This window comes from Centroberyx affinis, unplaced genomic scaffold (genome assembly GCF_046629955.1).
Source record: "Centroberyx affinis isolate AG114_WGS23_722 - 3 ecotype Tasmania unplaced genomic scaffold, CSIRO-AGI_Caff_v1 ptg000880l_1, whole genome shotgun sequence".
Classification (NCBI taxonomy): domain Eukaryota; kingdom Metazoa; phylum Chordata; class Actinopteri; order Beryciformes; family Berycidae; genus Centroberyx; species Centroberyx affinis.
This window is the reverse complement of record NW_027279471.1, coordinates 233076-259310: the sequence shown is the minus strand read 5'-3', so window position 1 is coordinate 259310 and position 26235 is coordinate 233076. Positions and strand designations below refer to the sequence as shown.

The window sequence follows — 26235 nt, the reverse complement described above, 5'->3', positions numbered from 1 at the left end:
GGTGACATACTGTAGCTTTTTAACAAACTTCCCCCCATCATTACAAAGTTTGCAATTCATCCCACATGTCTTTGTGTGAGTGCAATGTGGATCATTGAGCATCTCTGACTGTCATTCTTGGGGCGTTTTCTATTGGTCAGTTTCTCTGCACCTGTTAGACCCGCCCGCCAATCGTACGCCTCCGTCGGTGTACTCCAAGATGGCGACCTCCAGCGCTCCGTATCACACATCATCGTAATAGAAAACAAAATAACATTGTCTCCCGGCGGTCTAAACTCAGGAGGAGATCGAGCAGAAGGAGCGGAGCGGGGCTACGTTGTCGCCGGTGAAACGCGGAAACGGTTTCCCGATGGTTTGTTCGTGCGAGAATCCGCCCTCGGTGTCGGTCTGAGGGGATTTGTGTTATCCGAGCATGGCCACCGAGAACAGGATCAATTTTTGGAGGAGAAATGCAAAGGTTCCCGGAAGGTGGGTTTCCTGACTCTCTCTAGCCTAACGACAAAGAATTATAGTAGTCCTGTAATACATTTTAGAAGGATACTATATAAATATCAAATAACACCGTAAGTCCCTACAGGAATACTCGCCTATAGTGATACTACAGAATCTAAATACATTGGAGTAGGATAAGCCAATAAACAATGACTACCACAGACACACTGCAAGTTCCTATAGGGATAATATAAGAATATTATAGTGATACAGTATGAAGTAAAACACCATAAAAACCGATAAGGTCACTATAAACTGACACTACAAGTCCTATTAGAATATTCTAGCGCTATTCATTTGAGTTGAGCATGTCGTAGTTGTGTCTGTTCAACCTTTTGAACCGTGTTGCAGGTTCGCCTGGGTCTGGTTTGCATCACACAAGGGGGCTGGTGAATAAAACTCGACAAGCCTTATGGTTCCACTGCTTGTCTTCATGCTAGCCCCAAGCCAAGAGACAGAGGCACCTCCATCTATTCCCTCTCTGCAGTCTGTAGAGCTCAAAGTGGAGGTGTCAGTTGTCATAGTCCGTGCATCGTCTGCCATATGCTTCCTCTGTCTTCAGATGGGTGACACAATGTATCTGTTGAGAGAGAAATGGCCGTGGAGCTTGCAACATTGTTGGAGTTGACAGTAAAGACAACAGTCTTTTAATGAAGGTCATCATGCAATCTTCTCAGATACAAGGCAGGAGTGGGGCTTATTTTGTAAACTCAGTGGCTGATTGAGTGGGTTTTTAATGTCTTGTTAGATGAATCATGAGTAGTTGAATAAAAGACATCCTCTTTTCATTGCAGTTTTATTACTGAGTTATCTAATCCCTTTCAAGCTGACCGACTGCTGACCCACATGAACTAGTTGATCAGGCTGTAGTTTCTTTTGACTAACAGAGACACTTGATTGCCACACATGTTTGGCTTGTTACAAAGTACAGATCATGTTTTGTGTTAGTAGGGCAAAAATAGTATTATGTTACTTAAGTGGGAGGGAGTATGTGTTGTGGACTGTTACTTCATAGGTTATGGCCTACTAGCCTAGTCTAGTCTCAGCCTGTAGAGCCTGCTCAATAGGCATAACTGTCATGGTAGGTATTTTTAATGAGCCATAATGGACACTAAGTGCCTGCAGCTATTCCCATATCCTCCTGTCTTTTATTCTCCTTAACCTGCACCCATGTGATGTTAGTAGCCTTAGGTCACATGGGCAGTATGGGTAAAGTAGAGCCGATAACTGAAAACTCGTCTCTGTGTGTGTGTTTACATGTCTATAAGCCTATATGCGTTTGTGTGTGAGAGAGCCTGTCAAGACTCAGTGGGCGTCTTCCTGCCCTGGCCCAGTACAACTGCATGGCAGAGCGGGTGGAGTGGAGAGGGGCCAGTCTGTTTGGGGTAATCTGAGAAGAGAGGATCTCTAAGGAGAGGGTGTTGTCCGTCTTTGTCACACACACTGATCTCTCTCAAACTGTGGTGGGTGGAAGGCTGGAAACCCAAACACAAACATATGTTTGAACAGGAAAGCAACCAGCTAGACCAACTGCCTGTCCTTGAGCTGCTCCTGATAAAACAAGTCTGAGGCTGGTAAACAAAGGAGTCTGGCAGGGCCAGATAATGAACAGACCCAGTTCTGAGCCACCAGGCTTACTGTCAGTTTATTCATGCAAATGACCTGAATTAGGTTGACATCTTTTAGCCTCAGGCCAATTCAAGACAGGCCACAGTATGACAAAATCCACCATCTAATGATATTTGTCGCTCTGTGCTATTCACACAAAAGCTACTCAGTGTTAGAAAGAAGGGCTTATGATAAGTCTAATTTCTGTCACAGTGACAGACAGTGTTTTGGATAAATGGTAATATTAGTACTAGTGTTGGCCCACTGCCTTGGTGAATGGAAAAAAAAACATCACTAGAAAATCCCCTTGGTTTCCAATCAGTAAATAGAGTACTTATCAACGAAAGCAAAAACCCTGGGCTCCATGCGGTCTTCCCCTAACTTTTCCCTAAAGCCTCCTTCCAGTGACAATTTTTAGTTTTATAAACAAATTATTTGTTTACAAGAAAGAGTGTGACTAATAACTGATTCCTGCCCATTGAAACAGGCCCATATGTGCATTTCCGCCTTGATTCCTGTTGACCGTTTTTCAGAGGAGCACAGAAGTGTGAATGGGTCAATGAGGTCACCAGAGGAGGCCAATGCCCTTGGCTTTCTATGAAGAAAAAGTGATGAGGAAAGGACCATTGTTGACAATGCAGCCCAAGTGTCAGTGCAGCATGTTTCTGGCCCAGGTCCCAGCCTCCGACTCTGACTGTGTCTGCTGTGGGTCATCAGAGCATTGGATGGAGGCTGAGCATTAAGATGCTTGCATCCGCTGAACAGGATACTCTCCACAGGGTGGCGGACGATGCTGTAGCCGTGCAAGCTGTTCAGCGATTCTGTTCAAGACACACTAATCACAGCGCAATCTACGAAAGCGAGGGAGAGATATTATTTAATACGAGGGAGGAACTGAGCTAAAAATGAAGTCGTCTATCAAAGGAAGGCTGAATGTGTAGCCTAATTCGCAGGCTGTAATAACACTGGGCTCGTCCGTATGGCACAGTCTACGCCAGCCAGATCTCCAGCCCCATGCCTGGGCCAAAGTTTGATTTCCAGTCATGGTGCTTCCTGTGCTGTGATCCTTGTCTGCTATCTTCAGGGGAGTCATTTTAGGGGATCAAGCAAATTACCAGGTTGCATCCACCATCCTTTTAACTACAGGTTTTAGGGAAAATATGAGAGGAAAAGTGCAACATACCCTCCCCCGCTTCCCTGGTGCAGTCAAATACCCACTTCTCTCTGCTTTCCATTTATTCAAATACAGTTAAATAATAGACAGGGAAAGGGGGGTCTGCCCACTTTCCTTTGAATAATAATTGATGAGTAGAGTAGGTCTGCCGAAAAAAGTCGTTGACGAGCAGCACCAGGCCACGTGAAAGATTTGGATGACAGCTTTTCATATCTCATCTTCTACAGTATACAGCCTGTTTATGGAGCGCAGCATCCACCTCTCGACCCACGCTTGCGACGCACGTAAGTGCTCGACAGAACCGGTCTGCATGGAGTATCATCCACATGGAAACGCTTTTTCTTTCATTCCCATTGTCTACTTGGTTTGTTGTTGCTGCAGTTTTGTCTTTGCTTTGAGTCCTTGAACGTGTGGATTGCGCTAGTGCCACTGTCAGTCATGCCATGTTAACAATGGCATTGTTCATTCTCTTTTAGAGTGTTGCTGCGCTGTCTTTTACTGCCTTATTTTTTCCCTACAACATTTTCAGTCTGTGTTTTTGTTTCTTTTGTGTGCATAGTCTCATAAAAGTCCCTTTTATTCTGTCTTGACTGAGAATCCACCAGGCCTGCCTGCCTCTTTTAATCGTTTAATCATCTCTGTACACTTTCTAAATCTTAAACTCCCAGTGCTGATGCATTAATGAGACTTTTGTTATTCTTTTATTTTCTCTCTCTGTGTCTCTCCCTCCCTCTCTCTCTTTCTTGCAGGTTTCCCAAGGACACCCCGAAGCCTAAATTCAACAACCTCAAGTCTAAGAAGGCCTCTAGTTTCCATGAGTTTGCCCGTAGCACCAACGATGCCTGGGACATCGACGATGAGGAAGACGAGGATTTCCTCGGGGCCCCCACCCCCCCTTCATCACTGCCATCAGGCCTGCACTCCTCATCCACACATCACCAGGTGGCTACCAAACCGTCATAATGCCGTTTTTAAACAGTTTTGGGCATTAAACAATCAAGAAGGAGCCTATATCAGTGTTACTACTATCTTAGTATGTGCCTTGAACTGAAGTGGGCTGATAATGTTTTTCATTTGCATATCAACCCATTTCTGTTGTCAGTGACATCAGCTATAAATCTTTCGGGCAGTTATTTATGATCTCATTTGGATATTGAGTCACTCTGAAATTAAAGAGTACCACAGATACTAAACTGCTCTTTTCCCTTTTCATTGGTCCTTTGCCCGCAGTCCTCTCAGCAGCAGCAGCAGCAGCAGCAGAATGAGGCTGGTGAGCCAGAAGGCCAGATGTCAGACAGACTGGCCCCTCCCAGGGCAGAAGGTCATGACCTCCAGGAGGTGCAGGAGGAGGAGACGGAGGGCGAACTGGTCAACGGCAGGGTGGTCAAGTCCAGTAGTGAGGCCCACCTCAACACATCCTCAGGTATGTGGGTGATATGCTATACCGCTGAACTCGGCGTTAACCACTGAGCAGATTATCAGGCCATTCATAGGGGAGGTAATCTCAGACTTTGTCAGGGGGGATTAGATAGACACTTCACACTCAAATTAGGGCTAGTGGAATAATATCCGACCTCCTAGCCATAGACCCTGTGCCTGACAGGACATTTCACAGTCTTGTAAATGTATCTCTAAAAGCACTGCATAAAAGCTATGTATTAATAACCAATTGCACTAATAACCAAGTGTTTTCGTTGATCCAGAGGGAGGACTCAGTGAATTCATTAACGGGCACACATTAGTACAGATACTATCTCATATCCCAGTTAAGGTTGTTTTCTGTTTATATGCATTTTAATGTCCTAATCATGAATATCTCTGCATACATGAGGAAGCAGCATATTCTGAATATTACCATGGAAACAAAACTTACGCACTCACAGCGTTGCTGTAATTGCTCTATCCCCCGGATAAATAAAGCTTAAAAAAGCAGGATATGACCTTATTGTAGCTACTGTAAGCAGGATACTACATTAACATGGGGGCCTTATCCACAAACACTCTGAGAGTCCTCTCAGAGAGCTCTTATCTTAGCCTAAAACCTCTTAGCATGGAGTCCTAGCTTAGGAGTGATTTAGGAAAGTTCTCAGAGCAACTCTGAGCAAGGAATGGACAAGAACTTTTATCTTAGTGAGGAGGTGTGGTTGACCCCGTTGCTAGGCGTGATGCTCTCTTTGGACGCTGTCATTGTTTGATCGAGAAAAATCAACACGCCTGTTTTTGTCATCCAGAATGAACACAAGGAAGCACAATTTCAATCAAAAAAATTTTTTAAATAGAGCTCATTGGACAAAATCTTTGAAAACCATATGAATGTTGACGCATTATGCCTTTATTTGAGTGAATGCAGTAATGTTATTATACTTTACTAATTTGATTTGTTAAGATTTGGTGAAAATGGCTCAAGACTCAGTAGTATTAGTATAATTTATAGACTATATTGGCAAGCCTATATGAATAGGATTTTTGAACAAGAGTATATTGCAGATGATACAGACGTGTGTCCCATCTATACAGAGAAAACTCGCTATATCCATAGCTGCTGTTTTGTCGGTGCACGGTGCGCACGTCCAGTGGGAATTAAATAGGTTGTGTCACAATATGAGGCTGTGAAGGAGCGGTGATTGTTTGTGTGATTATTCTGTGCATTAATGCATCTTTTCTGCGTCTTTCAGTCATTTCCTCCTCTCCTTAAGAAACTCCTTTTCCACCTGAGGAGCTCTCTTAAGGGCTAAGATGCTTTGTGAATAGCTTTTATCTTTACTATGATTTAGTCTTACTTTTAAGGGGAAATTCTTAGAAAAGGTCATCACTCTAACGGCCCCAGCTCTCTAACAGAATGCTATATTGCAGACCTTTAAACCCCTCTGAGCCAGTGTGAGGCCTCAGATCCTCAGGAAGACCCTCTGGCCATTCACAAGTCCAGGCTTAAGACTGAAGTTGACCTGGCTTTTGCCATCAGGGCCTCTAGGCTCTGGACCAACCTGCCTGAGGAGCTCAGGCTAGCAGAATCATTATAATCTTTCAAATCACTTCCTCAAACCTATTTTTATAGACTTGCTTTAATGTGATGTGTTTTATCCTGTTATTTTTACTTTTATATTGATTTCACCCTCTATTATCTTTTTTATCTTGTTGTCTTCTTGTTTTTACTTGTTCTAATTTTTTATGAGCATGATATTTGCTTTGAATTACTTGTTTATATTATTAAATATTCTTACTTTTCATTTCTGGCCTCCACAGTTCGCTCCTCACTGCAGAAGCAGCAGTCTCTCCCAGTCCGTCCCATCATCCCGCTGGTCGCCCGCATCTCGGACCAGAACGCCTCGGGGGCGCCGCCCATGACGGTGCGAGAGAAGAGCCGACTGGACAAATTCAAACAACTGCTGGCTAGTCCCAACACTGACCTAGGTGGGAGCAAACACAGCGGACCCGTTTCATACTGTACACATGGAGAAAGCGTTAGTCCCAGGTTAAGGCCGGGATCACACTTCTTTATTTCAGATGATGATTTCAGATTAGTCCTGGTGTTCCCTGTCTCAGTAGTTATCCTCCATGTGTGCTGATCTCTGCTATGATGTTCTCTGTGTAAAATATAGTGTTGATATTGTGTGTCTCATATCGTGTTGTGTGTTGCTCTGCAGAGGAACTCCGGAAGCACAGCTGGTCAGGCATACCAAGAGAGGTCCGGCCAATCACATGGAGACTTCTCTCTGTAAGTCCCATGACCTCAAGTTTTGCAACATCACATGCTCTGCACTGCATCTTGGCTGGGTGTGCGGCATTGTGTGTCTCAAATCCCCTTAGATAGTCCAAGTTACATTTCCTGTGTCAGTCCTCAAACACTAGCCACTTTCATTTGTTCTCCATTTCCAGGAAAATGCTCCCATAATGACGAAATCCTTATCCTTACGAGCCACCTTATCTTCTCTATTCTCTCTTATCTCAAATGGCTCGTCTGCTCTCTCTCTGACGCTGTTCACGTAATCAGAAAAGGTTTCTCCTCACTGGCACCTTCTCTTCTTTATTTTCTCTTATCACTCCCCCTCTCCCCATCCCTAACAGGGCTACCTGCCAGCCAATATGGAGCGCAGAGAGCTGGTGCTAAAGAGGAAGAGAGACGAGTACTTTGGCTTCATAGAGCAGTATTACCACTCCAGAACAGACGAGCACTATAAAGACACATACAGACAGGTAATACTTCAGTTAACAAACTGAAATAAGCCTTACGTAACATACTTATAAAAATAGGTGTGATGCATAATCAAAGCAATCACAAAGTAACACATGATGATTTGGGTATTGAATTCAGAACAAAAACACACAAACACAAATGTTATTTGTTTTGATTATTCTGAATAACTTGTGTCTTGTCAGATCCACATTGACATTCCAAGGACCAACCCTCTGATTCCCCTGTTCCAGCAGCCCGCAGTACAAGAGGTAAGACTGAAATTACAAACAGTTCAAATATCTTAATGGTTCATCAAAGGTTTGTTATGTTTTTCTTATGTACTTCCTAAGACTGCTTCACATTTAAAGGACAATACCATATGGGTCCTCTGTCATTCTTGACAAAGAGTACCACAGAACATTGTTTGGCATTACCTTATGGTGCGATCACACATTTGTTTTCTTTGGTCTCAACCATAGTAGAAAAGCTTACTTTGTTGCATTTTTGTACAGAGTTCATTTAGGTTCACACTGCCCAATTACAAGTGAACCACGGCTTGTAAACAAAAGGTACATGGACTCCTAAGTAGCTTGTTTATTGGATAGAGTTTTGGTAATCTGTCATCCCACCATGTGAACGCACCCTTAGACACCTTAGGAGCCCAAGAAAAACACCACATTTGATGAAGATGCCCCGATGACTTAGCGGTCAGAATGAATTATACTGAGTTGAAAGGTTGCACTGTCTATTATATTGTGTTGTACTGCCAAATTTTCCAGCCACTGAGACAGAGCCTGCTTCAAATGACGGCACAATAGAGGAACCGTAAAGGGGAACTTAACTGAGCATGGCCTCTTCCTCAAATGTGGTGATTTTTGTGGGTTTTCAAAATGCTAAGATCTGTTTCCAGATACTCTGGAAGCCTGTGATAGGTCTCAATAACCTCATATTGCATGCTAGTTATGTCAATAATGGAAACACATGACACACATTGCGCTAAGTGGTTAACCCAACTTAAGAAAGGCGTAGGACCCGTACAGTTGCCAAAAACAGCAGTATTCTCTTTTAAGATGCTTTTTGCCTTGTAATATACATGACCAGCTTGCCAAACAGGATAAACAGGCATCTTCTCACTGTCTTTCTTCAGGTGTTTGAGCGCATCCTGTTTATCTGGGCAATCCGTCACCCAGCCAGCGGTTACGTCCAGGGGATCAATGACCTGGTCACGCCCTTCTTTGTCGTCTTCCTTTCTGAGTTTGTCCGTAAGTTACCGGCTGGAAAATTACTGTATACAGCACTGCAAAACCTGATACGTTCACACTAGAACAAAATGACTCGTCAGCCTTTTGCCTGGGTTAATCGATGATGGTCTGCTTTATGTAGCCAGATGCAATATTCTCAAAGAGCTCATATGTATTATGTAAGTCTTCAACCAATCTCAATACAGGACAGCATTCAGAAAACTTGGGGTCATCTTGGGTGTATATTTGTTAGGGTTTTATTTACTTTGCATCCAGTGTGAGATGTGGGACGACTGGTAGAGATGTGAGGACCAAGTTGAGGCCTTGGTGAACGGATGAAGGAAAAAAACAAATCAGACTTGACAGTCCGCCATCTCTACAACAAAAGGAGATTTTGCTCTTCCCTCAGGAAACATACATTTCAGTCAGACTAATTCTGTTCTGTGTTATTTGCTCTTCCAGAAGAGGATGTGGAGAACTTTGAGGTGGCAGCGCTGCCTCTGGACACCCAGAGAAACATCGAGGCCGACAGCTTCTGGTGTATGAGCAAGCTGCTGGATGGAATACAGGTCCGAACGCACACGCATGTAAATGAACAGACAAACAGTTACTGTAAATAATGTGCAAGTGTCGATTTCCTGAATTCGATGTTCTTTCAGGACAACTACACCTTTGCTCAGCCTGGGATCCAGAACAAAGTGAAGGCTTTGGAGGAGCTAGTCAGCAGAATAGATGGTAAGTGGCCCCCTATCAGTTATCATCCCTTGGGTCACCTTCATCATGAAATATATGTGGCACTGTAGCATTAAGTGTGTGTGTGTGTCACATTAGGTTTTAGATGCCTGATATGTCCGCTGCTCTTTCCTCTTCAGTTTGGGTTTGACTACTTTGTGTGCATGCATGTCGAGAGCGATAGAGGGCTGATTCCAGATAAGAGCTGTAAACAGGAAAAACACCATTTTAACCTGTGTGTGTGTCTGTCTATCTGTCTGTCTGTCTGTCTGTCTGTCTCTCAGAGGACATCCACGGTCATTTCAAGAAGTATGAAGTGGAGTACCTGCAGTTTGCTTTCCGGTGGATGAACAATCTGCTGATGAGGGAGCTACCGCTTCGCTGCACTATCCGACTCTGGGACACCTACCAGGTAGAGATCAGTGTTGTTACTGCGACATCACCGTGACTGCACAATTAATCAAAAAACAATTGAAATTGCAACATTGACTCCTGCAATTTATAAATCCTGAGAGGCTGCAGTTTTTTTGATCAGAGGGGAAGACAGAAACCCACCTCAGCAGTTTAGTGAGGTGCTGTGCTGGTAGTGCGGACACGACCCTCTGGGTGGCAGCAGCTTGAAGGTTAGAGAGGGGGACTTGTCACTGGAGGGTTGCCGGTTCACATCCCAAGCTGAGCTAGGAAAATCTGGGTAGGGGAAGTGAATAAGTTATGCCCTCCAGTCACATTTTCCCAGGTGTGAGTGTGTGAGACCATCCTGTGTTTTACCCTCCCACCACCAGCAACGACTCAGCCGGGCCAGTTCTGTAAATAGCAATGTTGTCTTAGTCAACTTGCCTGGTTAAATTAGGGTTGAATAAAAATACTGCAACGACTACACTTTGTCACTTTTGCTGTCCAGTTGAAGAGTCTACAAAGTGTATATAATTGAGCTCAGTTAGTAAATATTATACATTGATTTATATTTTCACATTGCTGCAGATATGGTTCATTGTATTTGCTCAGTTGACTGAGTTCTGTATGTCTGTGGTTGCAGCTGTGTTGTAACAGGCTACAATTTTGCTGTTTTCAACAGGCTGAAGCAGAGGGCTTCTCCCACTTCCACCTGTACGTCTGTGCTGCTTTCCTCATAGAGTGGCGCAAAGAAATCCTCTCCATGATCGACTTTCAGGTATCAATGACGCTTTAGTCCCACACACAAAATGACAAACCCTCTTCAACCTGCCCTCAATGAGAAAGTACCAACTGAATATTGATTTCAGTACCAATGAGGAGCAGCAATACTCATTTGTTGAAAAGACGGGTTATACTGTATAAATTCCACTACATCAGGGTCTGTGCAAAACTGAACCCACTTTGTCACAGAGCTAGATTTTACAAAATAACACTGTTGATCTACTTACATTTCTGAAGTGCATATTATACTATGCATATTATTAACCTCTGTCTTCCCAGGCCCAAATTGTGTTTTTTCTCTTGCTTTCTAGGGCCTTCTCATGCTACTGCAAAACCTTCCCACAATCCACTGGGGCAATGAGGAAGTGGGTCTCCTCCTGGCTGAAGCCTACAGACTGAAATATATGTTCGCAGACGCACCCAACCACTACAAGAGATAGGCCTGTGGCTTCCAGCTTATGGCAAACACAGCAGTTTGATGCTCTCCTTTTAAATCAAACTGGACTGTGTTTGAATGGACCTAGAGCATCTGAGGCACTCCAGACAGAGCTAAACATTGTCTCTGAGGTAACCTGGAAGAGACTGGCATAGCTGTACAAAGATACATAATGTAAAGTATATATACTAAAGGTAAATTAAATTGTGTCAGGTTTTCCCTCTTGAAAACTTGCTGTGTTTGGCAGGTTCAGTTCCATGGGACTTGCAGGATATTATCTCTGAGCTTCTGGATAACTCAACAAGTAATTAGCCTGTTAAAATTAAATCCAGTGAACAGTCACTGGATTTAATTGGGTTAGGGTTTATGGTGCACCCATAGAGCTCAGTGAATATGGGGCTATTTCTGCAGTCTGTGTACTGTACTGTCTCATCAGACTGTTACAGTGTATGTGGCCGTACATATGAGCTCTTGGTTTACACTCTCTTAGGACATGCAGCATTGATTGTCTCACAAGTTAAATGTACATTCAGAAGAACATATGTAATATAATGTAAAGGGATGATGAATGTTTGTGAGATCATCCTTTTAGTGAAAGATGGTATCCAGAGATTATATTTTTTTCAGATTTGTTTTAGTGATTGTTTTACAAAAAAAAGTTCTTGGGTGTAGAGCAACCACTATATTTTTTCGATTTCTCTTTTAAAACCATAGCCTACTACTTCAGTTTAGTCTGCTACTGCTGCGCCATTATGAATAATACCCACTTCAGGTTTTCCCCTTCTTCAGATCCAAGAGAGCTACTTTGTGAGGAGTCTTTTGCTTTGGTTCAGGATGACCAAATCTAATCGAGGCAATCAGCAAATCATGGTCCGCAGTTTGGACCACAATCAGTCAGTTTAATCACATGTCCCCGGGCTGGGCCAGAACCAAAAGGCTTCTCTTATTAGTTCTCAAAAATCAAGAGTGGATAAGCTCCTGATGAAGGGCTGACTTAAGCTTAAGGTTACGATTTTGGAAAAGCTGATAAGTTGATATTCGGTCAGGGTGGTTTTCATCAAATGTTCCCGTGTGTCTCTTCAGTCATAGAAACTCTATGACTTTGGTCTTAAGAAACTTTGTTAAAATGAGCCCAGGTTTAGCGGTACAGTAACTTCACTCTTTTACTCAGTGTTTGGTACAATTCATGTAACCTTTAAGTTCCACTGCTGCTACCGACTATGATCCCTCTAAACCAGGAGAAGGTGCCGCGGTGCATTTCAGGCTTCATTTTTATCAAGTGGGAGAACTGATCTAGTATCAGTTTGCCTTTCAGGTCATTATGAATAAGTTGGTAACTCTGGATCAGCACTACACTGAGGCTCTTTAGTACAGGTCTTATCTCCACGGGGGAACATGGGTAAGTGAATCTCACTGCCTCGATGTGATTAGATCAGAAATAACGGGGACCTTCCAATTCACGTAACATTGGAGTTCCACACTCTTGTGTTTGCACTAGAGATAATTTATCGATTGAACTGGGTCTAGGTTCATGCTGTGTCTGACTACTAACTAATCTAAGATGTATCTTGTTTTAATTTTGGTTTTAGACTGGTGGAAATACCATTTTAGTTAGAGACTGCAGCACGTACTGTATGAAAACTGCTGTTAACGGTCCAAAATGACGTTGGTGACAACTGATGAGACTTGTTACGCCCTAATGTTGTTGATAGACTATCAGACACTTTACCAACCTACTTTATACGTAACAATGTTCACAATAGTAGTCTTAATTCATATTTCTAGTTGTTTAGAAATAATTTAAGCGACCCAATGCAATATAAATTATTTAATATGGTACCTGTTGCTGTTACTGTAACAATAGTATTTACAGAACCAGTAGTCAAGGATTTTCAACTTCAAAACAGCCGTCATCTGTTTTGAATAATCTTAATAATTTGTGTGAATTCTTAAAATGGAAGAGGGACTTTGTTGACACTTGTTGGTACTGAAGGCCATGTAGTCTCACCACCTTACTTGAGACAGTCCTTTATACACAGTGCAGCTGGATTTCAAAATATATGGTGATGCCTTTGTTTTGAGCATTTGTAATGTACTCTTGTCTTTTACAGTTTAACACGGACATATGCTTTGTTATTATTAATGCTTGTATTATATATTATATCAGTTTCAGTTTGGGTTGCTCTTGTACCTGTGACTTTACCTAGTCGGTGACGTGATCCAGGAAATTGTTTAATTTGTGACTGCAGGTTTTGTTTTGTTTTTTTGTTTTTTTATGGAATGTGAATATGTGTGTGTTACTACTTCATCTACCTTCATTACCAGTGATAATTATTTGTGCACAATGTGTGTGTGAAAGATATGACAATCATTAGCCTACAGTAGTTTGATTTCCTAACCGCTAGATTTGCATTGAGGTTTTGGCTTTTATCATTTGCTGCACATCTGAAAATGGCATTGAACAACTCTGGAGCAAGTTTTCAAATTTCATTTTGTTAGATTGTAGTGATATTTGGTATAATTTACTATGATTCAGCAAATTGTAGAATGCACTAGATGTCCGGCTGATATTCTGGCCTTTGTAGACTACAAAATCAATGGGGAAACATCTTTCTAGGATATGATGAGGCTTAATTCATGTTCAGGAAACTGGTTATGAGTTTTGTTCATCATTCAGTCCTATTGAAATGTTTCTCTAAGTCAGCTATAGTCTACAATGTTAGCTTTATATTGCCATGAAGTAACTACGTGCTATTGAGGATACTGCAGTACCTTGCTGGCTTAGATAAATGAATTTGCTTTTCCTTTTTTGAAAAAAATCTAACACTATGCTGTCTATCCATTCAAGATTTATTTGTTGTCAGTTTTTTTGCTTTCTTTTTTCATTCACATTGTTCTCTGTCTTGCCATCTCTTGTGTTCTTCAACCCTCTTTTACACATCTGAAACATTTTTAAATGTTTTCTGAGTGTTCAAGTATGCCTTTTAGCCTTAAAGTAGATTTTGCTCTATGGTTCTTTATTCATTTGTGCAAACGATTGTGTCACTAGTTTGTAATATTTTCATTCATAGGCCTGCCATGATTGTATTGTTCACTTCAAGCTGTTTCATGTAAAGGTCATATGTCATCATGTCTTTAACACATGATGTTGACAAAGGAAGGCTCAGAAAATGTAAAGTTGTTTATTCATTTGAGTAGTCATGCTGTTTGCTTTTTCTTTTTTTTCCCTCAACAATCACATGCCAAACCCTTGGGCCAATACAATCTGTTCTTGTTAGAATGCTTCTGTAGTCAACGCTGGCTTCAGCCTTAAAGGAAGACCTATTACAGTAAACTGCTGTATATTAACTTTTTGTTTATATTAAACGATTGTTATTCTTCATTTTGATGTGTGTGTATTTTTTTTCTTTTGGGGGGGGGCAGTATTAGGTTGAGATCAGAGAGACTCCAAATTAACTTGATAGACCAATTTACAATTTAGGCCTTTAGCAGACACTCTTATCCAGAGCAACTCACAAGTATTTTTCAAGCATCAAAGTGTGAGTAGCCAGATAATTATCCTGATCTGATAGTATCATGAATTTCACTGTTTCTCATTACATGAACTGTCAGGCTTTGAGCACAATGGCCAGACTGATGCGAGAAAGAATTAAGATTTAACAATTTTTTATGTTTTGAACACACTTTCTGATTGGTGTTGTCATGAAAATTCTATAAAAAGAAGACAGGGTAAATGACGTAGGCGGAAGTGGTACTGAGAGCTCCACCAAGTACACAAACTTCGGTTTCACTTTTGCAGCCATGCCAATGTGGGTTGCGATAATGAAACCAAGAGTTACCGCGACAAAACAAGCCCTCTGAGTTCAGCCTGCTGGAAATATATCTGTCGCATCGACGTTGTTTGAGTGCCAAGGTAAGTTGTTTTTGCAAAAGGAGTATTATCATGTCGGCGTAGCTTCCAGCAAGCTAACGTTAGCAAACATGAAGCCAGCCTCTGGCCGTCCAGCAGCGCTGTAGCGCCACCAGGATGCTTCTGGCTACTCACTAGCTGGATTGCTAGACATTGGTTAATCATTTGCCGAGTTTCTGTGCTATTTGTAAAACGAAATTTGTCCGCTCTCAGTTCTAGATAACGGTAGCAAGATGGAGGAGCAAGCTAATGGGTAGGTTAGCTTGCTAGTTCCCTCTTTCAACTTAACAGTTGACTGCATCTAACTGTTAGTTAGCAACTTGGTGCTCTTTAGGTTAAACAACTATCTAACGACACATGGACAAAAAACTGCTAAGTACTTTAAACTCTGGCTCTGTTGTCTGTTGCATGTTCGGTGTCTGAGCTAATTGCTGACATGAGAAGTGGCAGGATAGTGAGTTCTCTCCTCTCAACTGCAGCAGGAGGGCAGCTTGGTGAAGGAGGATGGATGGAGTCCCTTGCAGTTGGAGCACCACAAGAGCACATGAGTCTTTCAGCCGCTCCCGGTCCACAGCAGACACCTTGTCCAGGCTCGCCAAATTGATGGCACGGGCCGAACAGAGGCAGGACAGCCGGAGCCAGAGGCAGCACTCAGCCCACCCGTCCTCGTGTGTTTGTCGAGAATGTGGCAAGGGCTTCCCCGACACGACAGAACTGTTGCGCCACCAAGAGGTAAAACATGCATTGCCCAAGCCTCACCAATGCCTCTCCTGTGGGAAGGGGTTCTCCCTTCTGTCTTCCTTACAGCTGCACAAGTGCGCTCGTGATTCCTCCCCCTGCGAGCTTTGTTGTGGAGAACCGCGGCTTGGCGCTCCGTGCCCCGCCTGTAAGACTGGAGCCGCGGATCCCGACAGGCCCCAGGACAAGTCACCTCTCCGCCAGCCCCACCTCCTGGACAGCAGCCCCTACGCCTGCGCCCCATGTGGGAGAGGCTTCAGCCAGAAACAGGCCCTGCTCTACCATCAGCAGGCTGGTTGTAGTGAACCACCTTCCCCACTGACTGTGGACGATGCCAGTAGCCCTCTAGCTGATTCTCCACCTGTTTCTGAGGCAGGCTCCACCCTCTCAGACTCCTCAGACACCCCGGGGCCCAGCAGCAGAGGGGACATGCCGTGCCCATTCTGCTCCAGAATCTTCCGTACAGTGGCTGGACTGCAACGCCATAAGCGGACCACCCATGCGGAGGAGCTGCTGACGGCACCAAGGGCACAGAAAACCAAAGGAGAAGGAACTGGTGGAAGGGAAGGAGGGAATGCTAATGTGAATGGAAATTCAATTGATAGGCCTAAATCCAAACAGAAGCTGTTAAGCTGTCGCTCCTGCGAGATGGTTTTCAGGAGCACCGCCAAGCTGTACTTGCACAGGAAAGAGAAACACAGCAGGGAGAAGAACATTAGGAGAGAGCCGAGGCCGGTCATCACCAAACACAGAAAGAGGGACACGTATCCGTGTCAGGTCTGTGGCAGAGTCTTCCTCCATCATTTGTCACGTTTGGCACATTCCAAACAGCATGCAGCCTCAACCTTCACCGTCATAAAGACAGAAAGCCAATCTCCAGAAAATACCGCCAAAGACTCCAAGTTATCAGACAAGAAACCAAATAAACTGAAAACCAGCCTAACAGATAACAAGATTGTTAGGGCTGGCCCAGGGAGGCCTAGCAAGAAGGTGGCCAGATTAGAGGAGGAGTTTGATGATCCAGGGAGTTGCAGGGAAGTGCCTGAAGTAGAGGAGGAGGTGGATAGAGAGTTCCCATGCCCATCCTGTGCAGAGGTGTTCTCCCTCCAGTCGGAGCTGAGGGACCACGTGGAGCTCCACCAGTCCTCTGTGAGGAGGAGGCAGTGCAGTGTGTGTGCCCAGGAGATGGACACCAGTAAAGGGCCGGGGTCGAAGAGACGGAGGCTGTACCACTGTGTGCCCTGCCAGCAGGGTTTCTCAGCACTGGACACTTTCCTGAAACACTGCCAGGACCACCTTCGAATCAGGGTGGAGGAGGACTGCATCTCCGAGAACTACAATCAACTTGGCAACAAAAACTAAGATTAATTTTGAATGTCATCAGCATAACTTAAATTGCCTTATTGCCTTGAAGGGACAGACAGAGGAGAGTGAAGGAATCTGTTAGAAATTCTTGTTGATTCACCCGTTCATTGCTAGAACATTCAGGCCACTTGTAGTTACACCCCCATTGTTGGTTGAATGTAATGTGTTTCAACATATCAAATGATAACAAGTGGATGATCTTTTAATAAGTTGCATATCCAGTCTATTTTACCATTACTGATTGGCCACTATTCTATACAGATGTGCTCTATTCTCCACAAGCATGGTACGCCACAGCCAAAGCACTGCCAGATATCTTGTGTGCAAGGATGTATTTTTACACAAGACATTTGTAAGGCTTTAGCTAAATAAGGTCAAGGTACTTCAGCTGTAGGCTATTTTAGTTATTTTTGTAAGAATTTAGGCAATAATGAGTCATAAATTGGTTGAAATTCTGGAGTGCCCCTGTTATTATGTTGCTGTATTGTCATTTCAGTGACAGTCAGACCTGGGTCAAATAGCATTTGCAAATCGTTTTTAGTATTTGTTCTAACCTGCTTGGATTACGAGATGGGTGGAGTTTACTGCATCGGGGTAAATCAAATGTTATGTAAGTGGTCAATCACTGAAAAAGTATACTCACTGGATTTTCACATGGTTTTTGTTCAATTGTCTAAACTCTGGCACTCATATTAACCTGTGTGGCAAATCTCACCCATTTAAAACCACAGAAAGCATTTGCAAATAATATTTTTCCAAGGTCTGAATGAAATCAAGTTGTGCAGGTTGCTAGTTAAATCGAATTTGCAGAGGAGAAAATGTCAAACATGTATTATTTACATGCCATTTTAGATGAGATTCCAACATCAGTGTTATTGCCGTGTGTTCATGGCATGACAAAATGTTTATGGCTGTCATGGATAATTATGTCCGGTAAAATGCCTTTCACATTGGCCTATCTTTTTAGATGATGTGTACTGATGGAATATAATATCTAGCTATGCAAATAGATGCAGTAATGGCAACTTTCCAGTAAATCTGTGATGCTTGATAAATACGCTTAGTGAATGAACCAGGATCAACATGATTTTTTTTCTCTATGTGATTTTCTGCTACTGTTTTCAAAAAGCAACTGTGAAAAAATGATTTAATAGGTTTTGAAAGCTTCCACTTTTGAAAGGTCTTTTGTAAATGAGTTTATGGTTCTTTATAGAGTACATCATTAAAAAAGAAAAGATTTTCTCATGAGATGTTTTCTGTTTGTGTTCATTTTGCCAACATTGCAAGCATAGTCACAAATCTATTGTGCAGTTTCACAGCAGTAGTAGGCCTGTTTATGTTTACTGAAGGCTCTCCACATGAAACGCCTTTCTCTGCCCTTATTTTATTTGCAAAGCATAGTTTCAGCAGATTATACTACATTGTTTACACTTGTGTATTTGCCTGTGTATCACTGATGATCCAAACAATCTACATTCACAGCAAACACATAGAAACAAACAAATGTGATTCACAAAGACGTCTACATTATGATTGGACACAAGTTTAGAGCAGCAACAGGATCTAGTTTTTATGGGCTTGAAAGTGAATCCATTTCACATGACATTGATAACACAATCATGGTTTTGTGTCTTTTTGGCAAATTCATATTCTCAACTCGCACATCAAACCTCAATCTCAAAGGAGATTGTTCTGAAATTGTTTTTGTTTTTTTTCCTTTTCCTTGTCTTTTTATTTAAATCATATCCATTGACCCCCGTCTTTATTTTTATGTTGTAGAATAGAATTCCGATATTATATAAATTGAAAGTTACTTGTATTTTTGTAGTATACTTTTCAATAAAGAGCAGTGGAAAACACATTTTCCATGATCCATATCAGTTTTGCGTCATCCTGGCCACAGGGCGGCGCTGTGCAGACACAAGCCATAAAATCTAAGATGGAAACGCGCTGTGAACTTCCTGTCTATCGGCGCATGCTTTCCTTCCGCGGTTTTGTGAAACGAAAAGCCGACGAACCACTCTGTGTTAACTTTTAGAAAATAAAGACAAAATGAGCAAAGCACACCCGCCAGAGCTGAAGAAGTAAGTTCACTCGCTTGTTTACTAAAACCCTCATCCTTTAAGTCTGACGGTTTCCTCTAGTCTTAACGATGCTTTGTCTGATTGTGTCTTAAATGACTGCCGTGCTGCATTGTTTGCATTGGACGCAAGCTAACACTAGCTAGCCTGTCAGAAGACATGACTCTTATCATTGCTGAATGAAAAACGAGAGGTTATGGCAGTTAACCGCCGACCATACTTCTGTAGCTAATGTACTTTTCTTTGTTTCAGGTTCATGGACAAGAAGCTTTCGTGTGAGTACAAAATCCATTATTCAAAATGATCATGTGTAGCTACACCCGACAGCCTGGACCTGCTGTGACTAGCTAAACTACATAACACATACCTCTGCTGTCTGTTTATGTTCTGGGACAGACGGAGTCAAGAGGAATCTTGTTGGGGACATACTAGACTTAAACTCCTAGTCGTTTTTGAAAACTCATTGTATCACACATCTAACGATAGATTTTACAGGTTTTTTGTCCCTCCGTCGTTAATCTGCTCACACTAGATGATTGGGCAAGGACGGGACATCACAGACAGACATTAGCCTAAATCTGTTTGACAGAGGTTCCCGTATTTTTAATTTCAAGGATCTTAAATAGGTGCACTATCTTTTATAATAATACATCAATTAAACTTTTTTATTATATTCTTTCCGCCTCACCTCACTGTAAACTCGGCTCTCATTGGCTGTTGGCGGTCTCCGCTTTTGGAGTGAATTTTTGATCTCTAATAGCCTAACTTACACCAGTAGTTTTTAATCTTTTTCGTTCTAAGGCAACCAAAGGTCAAACCCAAATCACAGGGCACACCTACATATAAGTGTAGTCATAAGTATGTACAATAAATCACATTATCTTTATATTATATTCAGAGATATTTCATACTTCTATGGGGTCAATAAGCAGGCTGTTTTTTTTTTTAAGCTAAGTGAGACTGAGTAAAATGCGTTGGAGGTCTCAGAATTCTACGGCACATTTGACCTGTTAAGACTGAGTCTATAACATGCCTCACACGAACAGATGATCTTTGCCGACCATTGGCCCCAACCAAGCTTCCGATAAAGATTTCCCCATCTGGTTGTGGGGGTGGGAAGAATCTGGTGGAAGTCGGCCCAATATCCTCTAGTGCAGGGTTTCCCAAACCTCTCCTCGAGTACCCCTTGTCCTGCATGTTTTAGATCTCTCCCTGCTCCAACACAGCTGATTTAAATGATCAGCTTGTTAACAAGCAGCTTCAGGGGTTGATAAAGAGTTCATCATTTGAATCAGTTGTGTTGGAGCAGGGAGAGATCTAAAACATGCAGGACAAGGGGTACTCGAGGAGAGGTTTGGGAAACCCTGCTCTAGTGTGTCCCCAGCCTTAGAAAAGATAGCTACGTGTTAACAGTATTAACATTAGTCATTAACGCAGCAACCTGTTCGCACTTTAGATATGGTGCTTCTTGTTAGAAAGCTTGTGCTTGCAGTATTGATGGACTTAAGCGAAAGGCTGAACGGAGTAGCTGATGAGGCAGTTGTCAATGATGACATGTATAGGAATAAGTGCTGCTTGGTGTATTGGATGCATGTTGAAACGAGGAGTGGACCCTAAAGATTTGGGAAAAGTTTTAAGTTTTGTTGTATGAGTTGTGTGTGGTGGTATCATGTGAGCAAGGCAACATTAAACTGCAAAATTTCAGCATGTAGTGTGATGTGATTCTCTCTCCTACATAAAGAAAGAGAGGCAGTGATCAGAAGTTGTGAGTGCTACAAAATGTATGCAGTTATTTAGACTAAAGTTTGATGATCATCAGGTTGCCTAGAATAGAAAACATCAGAGTAACTATAATTGATGCAATCCTTACTGCTAGGTTGATTGGCATGCCCATTTGCTAACTTTGAAATGGATGTAAAAGCGAGCGGGACTTTGTTTAGGTCTACTTGAAAACTGAACAGAAACAGAATGATTAAACTAAATATGTAGATGGTTCATGACTGATGTGTTTTCTACCCCTCAGTGAAGCTGAACGGAGGCAGACATGTGCAGGGCATCCTGCGAGGGTTCGACCCCTTCATGAACCTGGTGATGGACGACTGTCTTGAGATGGGCCCAGGAGGACAGCAGAATGGCATCGGCATGGTGGTCAGTATCTGCTCAGCCTCGTCCGCCTTGTCCTGTGGACAGTGTGTCTACTTCCCTGATCACGACTCCTGTCTTTTCATTGCCTGATTTCTATGAATTTGTCACGTGCCTCATATTTATTCTGCTTAACCAGGTAGTTTATTTAAGGGTCTTGTGTGATGAGGATCAAGTTTGTTGTTTAATAGATACAGTAAATGTAGTGTGTAACTCTTCTGTGGTCTTGTTTCTTATAGGTCATCAGAGGAAACAGCATCATCATGTTGGAGGCCTTGGAGAGAGTATGAGACAAGGAGGCGGCTACTGATGGAGAAAGGAATGATCGACACCTTTTACATTCTTTTATTGACGTTTTTGTAGGTTTTCTCTTTTTTTTTTGGTTGTTTGAAAGAGAGGAAGAAAATGTGTTTTCTTTGAATTGTAAGATGTCTATCTCATTTACATTGACAGACATGTTTTTGTTTGGAAATGTTTTGAATTGTGTAATCTTGTGAATAAACCTTTATCTGTTTTTCTTTATATTTAGTGTTGTTGCTTTCATCCTCCAGTATATATTGCATGCCAGTTATTGACAAATTATTGAAATAACCATGTTCTGTTGGAACACCGATGGCAATGATAAATGGCTTCAGATTGTACAGTATAATGGCAGAGAAGATACTTTAATTGATAATATGAACTAGTTTTATATCTGTCTGGAGCTGTTGGCTATGGCTAAGGTTCTCAACCTTTTTGGCTCGTGACCCCTTAAAGTGATCCCTACTAGCGACCCCTGTTACAAGTGTACATCTGCAGAGTGGAGAACAGTTCAACCAAAGAATAATTTTCTCTTCAGGTTGTTTCATTTGATTCAAAATCAGAGACCTAGAGGCTTAAAACCACTGCGCTTAAAACTATTCAGTATTTAACAAGGAAAAAGCAAAAAATACACATAAATATGTATGCTACAAATGTTTTTCCTATACCATAAATTATCTCCCTACCCCCAGGTTGAGAACCACAGAGCTATGGTGGAGCCAAAATTAAGCCACACAGTTCTTCAAGCTCCAAAATGTTATGCACTAAGTATGAGAATTTAGTCAAACATTTGATTGGGTGGGAATGTTATAATTATGTGATAATTTATTAATCTCTGTAGAAAAAATATTTTTAACCCCCCCCACACACACACACACACACGCACCAGATCCTTGGAGGTCGGGTCAGCAGCACCTGGAGCTGGTAGTGATTCAGTTTCAGACATTCACTTATTCTTGGGTGTCAGCAAGATTAAAATGCTGACGTATAAACAGTAGAGGGCGCTAGCTGCATATATCAGCTTTTTCCTTTGCAGAGACGGCTTTTATTTTGAAAGCGGACTATCGTCACCGGTGTCACGTTTTTTGACGTTTTCTGCTTACGCACAGTAGTTGTCGTTTGACGGTATGTGGAAAGTAGGAATGTCGGAGGAGGTTGGAAAGGCGCTCCAGTCGGTGGTGGACCGGGTGAACCAGGCGGCGGCACGCCGGCCCAAGGTAACAGCAGCCCGGGCGGCTTCGCTCCGCAGCCCCGCAGCCGCGAGTCCACTGCAGAGCCCGGGGTTTAGGCAAGTCGTGCTCCGGCTGCACGACTTGTTATGTAAGGCTGCCAAACACTTCAACCTTTGGATGGGAGACACTCAGGCTTGTGGCAGCACTTCCATACCACCAAGCATGGATTTGATCCGCAGCATAACACGCGTGGGCGTTGGATCATTGAACGGAGGCTTGCACATAAACTGCATGCGAGGTTCTGCATGGAAATGTAGTCTTAGTAAAGTCAGTAAGCCACTTTTGGCACGCCTGCTGGTTGTAGGGTATTGATTTACATGGCCACGCTTTTGACCAACCTCCCACCTCTGAAACTTCATTAATAGACACCACTGCTTTCTGAAACATGGTGTACATATTGCATATATGCGCATGTTGCACAGATATACAGATTACAGTTATGAACCTCCATGAAAACAGCATCAAGGTTGATATCTAGGTCAAAGAATGGCACACCACATCACAGATAGGTGTGCCTCACTTATAACTGAGGAAGTCTTAATCATTGGTTGACTGCATGATGTAAGCTTTTGAACATGTCAGCAGCCAGAAACTATCACCAGATTCATCATGGTTTTGTATGATCTTTTACAGGGATGACTCACTGTTCTCCTGGAGCAAGATGACCTCAGCTACCACACTGCATCACACACCCAGCGCCTGTCCTGATGCGTTCATTGATAGAGATGAAAAATGATGTTTCATTGCCTCTCTTTCCTCCCCTCCTTCCTCAGACGCTGCCGGCCCTGCCGCCCCGCCTGGTGGCTGTCAGCAAGACGAAGCCCCCGGAGATGGTGATAGAGGCCTACAGACAAGGACAGCGCAACTTTGGAGAAAACTATGTGAGTAGAAAACACCCTTCCAGCTTTCCTAATGTCCCAACAAAGAAAGGAAGGAAAAGTTAAATGGAGACTGACCGCATCCTTGTGTCCCCACACCAGGTTAATGAGCTTGTGGACAAAGCTTCAGATCCTCAGGTGGGTTTAAGTGTTTTTGGTCCGTATGATTTTTTTCCACCTCTATCAAGTGACAATTTTCTCACAGTGTTTCTTTGTCCCAATCCAGATTTTAGAAGCTTGTCCCGAAATCAAGTGGCATTTTATCGGCCATTTACAGAAGAATAATGTCAACAAACTTTTGGGTGAGCATGTGTCAACTTTCCTGTCCACTTTTACCCCCCAACTATTGTCTGGATTAGCTACCAGATTAGCAGACTCTAGACTAATCCAGATGATGACCGAGTATTTGAACTCTGAACTTCTGGTTCTGGTCCGTAATCATGTATTTCTTGGATGTGGCTGTATGCGATGGCAGATTATGGGACGTTTTCCATGCCACAATCCAACAATAAATGCTCATCTAATGATAAAAACTAATCTAATGATACAATCTTCAGTAACAAATGACCACAACAAATAATGAGTGACCACATCATCAAATACTGAATATTGACGTCAAATAATGAAAAGCCAACCATCAAATAACAAAAGAACAAGTCGAAAAGAAAACCCTGAATTAACAAACAACCTCATCGAATTTGTTATTTGATGGTTGGCCTTTCATTATTTGGCTTGAGTATTCAGTATTTGATGTGAGCGTTCATTATTTGTTGTGGTTATTTGTAGATTGTATGCTTTTATCATTAGATGCGATCATTTATTGTTTGATTGTGGTATGGAAAATGTTCCATATCAGAGGCTATTAAGTCTTAGCTGCTAACTATAATGGCCGTGAAGTAATGAATCATATCTTAAATCTTGCATTTGGATCCTTCATCCTTCATGGTTCTTCCTGACCTGCCTCCAGGTGTGCCAAACCTGTTCATGGTGGAGACGGTGGACTCTGTGAAGCTGGCCGACAAGGTGAACAGCTCGTGGCAGCGTCTCAGAGCAGCCGGCACACAGAGGTTAAAGATCATGGTACAGATCAACACCAGCGGAGAACAGAGTTAGTGTTCACCTCTGTCCTCACCGACTGCTTCGGTCTTTCTGATAGACATGATGCACAAAAAAATCAGTTTTTCACCGATGTGTGAATGTTTCCTGTAGGTAAACACGGCCTACCGCCAGAGGAAACCGTGAACACAGTGAAGCACATCCTGTCCCAGTGCACCGCCCTGCACTTCTCTGGACTCATGACCATCGGACGCTACGGCTACGACCTCAGCAAGGGCCCCAACCCAGACTTTCAGGTATCGGCAAGACGTCTAAAACAATTTGGAATGGAGGTTGTTTTGAGGCAACTGTATTTTTAATTGTGTATTATAACAGTAACATGATGTTTGCCTGTGTGCACTAAGATTGTTGTAGTTGACTAAAGCTTAGACTAACATTAAGGCTTAAAAACAATCTGGTAAACTGAACCAAAATTTAAAAAAAAAAACTGGAGCACATGAATAAAACGACATATAAGTGAGATTTATATCTAGAACTGAGTAAAAAAAAAACACATCTATTAACTTTACATTGATACATACCATGAAATTCTAACTAATTCAAATTCTCCAATTTTGCATACTTTTTATCACTGGACCCCTGAATAGCATCTCGGGGCACATTATCCTTATTCATGACAGTCAAAACACTACAACTTTTAACAGCATGAAATACAATAAAAACTTCAATCAAACATTTGTGAAAAGAAGAAACTAAATCCCATTTGAAAACTAACTGAACTCCAACTTGAAAATAAAACCCAAATAAAAAACGAATGCAAATCACAAAACTGTCTGTGTCCATCTCCTAGATGCTGCTGAGCCGGAGACAGGAGGTGTGTGACAGTCTGAAGCTGCCAGTGGAGGATGTGGAGCTCAGCATGGGCATGTCCACAGACTTTGAACATGCGGTGAGAACCACTCCTTATATTCTTTCTCATATTCTCTCTCTTATTTATCAACTCTTACAAGGCCAAGCACATGCAGCATGTCTTATTTATGTGGTTGATGCATGTGGGTCAGTACTCTTTTATTATAGACATCGCTGCTTATCAAAAATTCAGCATTAACACGCTTTTGCCGTCTTGGGTGTGAACTAAAGTACTTTCCTTTGCTTACATGTGCGCGTGATGAAGATCGAGGTGGGCTCCACCAACGTGCGAGTGGGCAGCATCATATTCGGCAACAGGGAGTATCCCAACAGCGCGGCCAACACTCCCAGTCCCAGCCCGGAGAAGAAGTCAAAGGTCGTGTCGGAGGAGGCCGCCAAGAAGATGCAGCACCTCACCGTGTCTGAACACTGAGGACACAACCTGCCCGCCTAAAATACCTTTCAAGAAAAATGGGGGGGGGGGGAAAACACTCTTCACAACATGCACACAAACTGAACCAAGAGACGGAGCAGGGGGATTTTTTTCTGGAAAGCCACGTGCAGTTATAGGATCGCAAATTTCCGCATTAT

At 42.6% G+C, this 26235-nt stretch overlaps 4 protein-coding genes across 9 annotated transcripts; all 4 read left to right on the top strand.

Moving 5' to 3' along the window:
• The first annotated feature begins 210 nt into the window (after window positions 1-210).
• On the top strand, window positions 211-14397 carry tbc1d22b (TBC1 domain family, member 22B). Of its 4 annotated transcripts, none has more exons than XM_071521279.1 (14): window positions 211-468; window positions 3502-3558; window positions 4024-4216; window positions 4541-4697; window positions 6518-6685; window positions 6919-6989; window positions 7340-7468; window positions 7652-7717; window positions 8596-8710; window positions 9152-9258; window positions 9349-9424; window positions 9706-9833; window positions 10497-10592; window positions 10909-14397. In XM_071521279.1, the coding sequence occupies exons 1-14, from the start codon at window positions 413-415 to the stop codon at window positions 11035-11037; spliced, it is 1548 nt and encodes a 515-aa protein (XP_071377380.1). In that variant the 5' UTR covers window positions 211-412; the 3' UTR covers window positions 11038-14397. The 4 variants fall into 4 exon arrangements, with proteins under 4 accessions (XP_071377380.1, XP_071377379.1, XP_071377378.1 ...); XM_071521278.1 differs by having other exon boundaries at window positions 4532-4697; XM_071521277.1 differs by having other exon boundaries at window positions 4526-4697.
• Window positions 14398-14808: 411 nt separating this feature from the next.
• On the top strand, window positions 14809-18221 carry LOC139645556 (zinc finger protein 91). The gene is made up of 2 exons (XM_071521302.1): window positions 14809-14946; window positions 15423-18221. The coding sequence occupies exon 2, from the start codon at window positions 15448-15450 to the stop codon at window positions 17041-17043; it is 1596 nt and encodes a 531-aa protein (XP_071377403.1). The 5' UTR covers window positions 14809-14946; window positions 15423-15447; the 3' UTR covers window positions 17044-18221.
• A 788-nt stretch (window positions 18222-19009) lies between these two features.
• On the top strand, window positions 19010-21791 carry snrpg (small nuclear ribonucleoprotein polypeptide G). Of its 3 annotated transcripts, none has more exons than XM_071521300.1 (4): window positions 19010-19130; window positions 19380-19402; window positions 21151-21272; window positions 21509-21791. In XM_071521300.1, the coding sequence occupies exons 1-4, from the start codon at window positions 19099-19101 to the stop codon at window positions 21557-21559; spliced, it is 228 nt and encodes a 75-aa protein (XP_071377401.1). In that variant the 5' UTR covers window positions 19010-19098; the 3' UTR covers window positions 21560-21791. The 3 variants fall into 3 exon arrangements, with proteins under 3 accessions (XP_071377401.1, XP_071377400.1, XP_071377399.1); XM_071521299.1 differs by having other exon boundaries at window positions 21151-21275; window positions 21517-21791; XM_071521298.1 differs by having other exon boundaries at window positions 21151-21275.
• Window positions 21792-22683: 892 nt separating this feature from the next.
• On the top strand, window positions 22684-26198 carry plpbp (pyridoxal phosphate binding protein). Its single transcript, XM_071521291.1, has 8 exons — window positions 22684-22786; window positions 23575-23682; window positions 23782-23817; window positions 23906-23981; window positions 24647-24787; window positions 24889-25031; window positions 25586-25684; window positions 25910-26198. Exons 1-8 carry the CDS (start codon window positions 22697-22699, stop codon window positions 26075-26077), a joined length of 861 nt encoding a protein of 286 aa, XP_071377392.1. The 5' UTR covers window positions 22684-22696; the 3' UTR covers window positions 26078-26198.
• The last annotated feature ends 37 nt before the right edge of the window (window positions 26199-26235 follow it).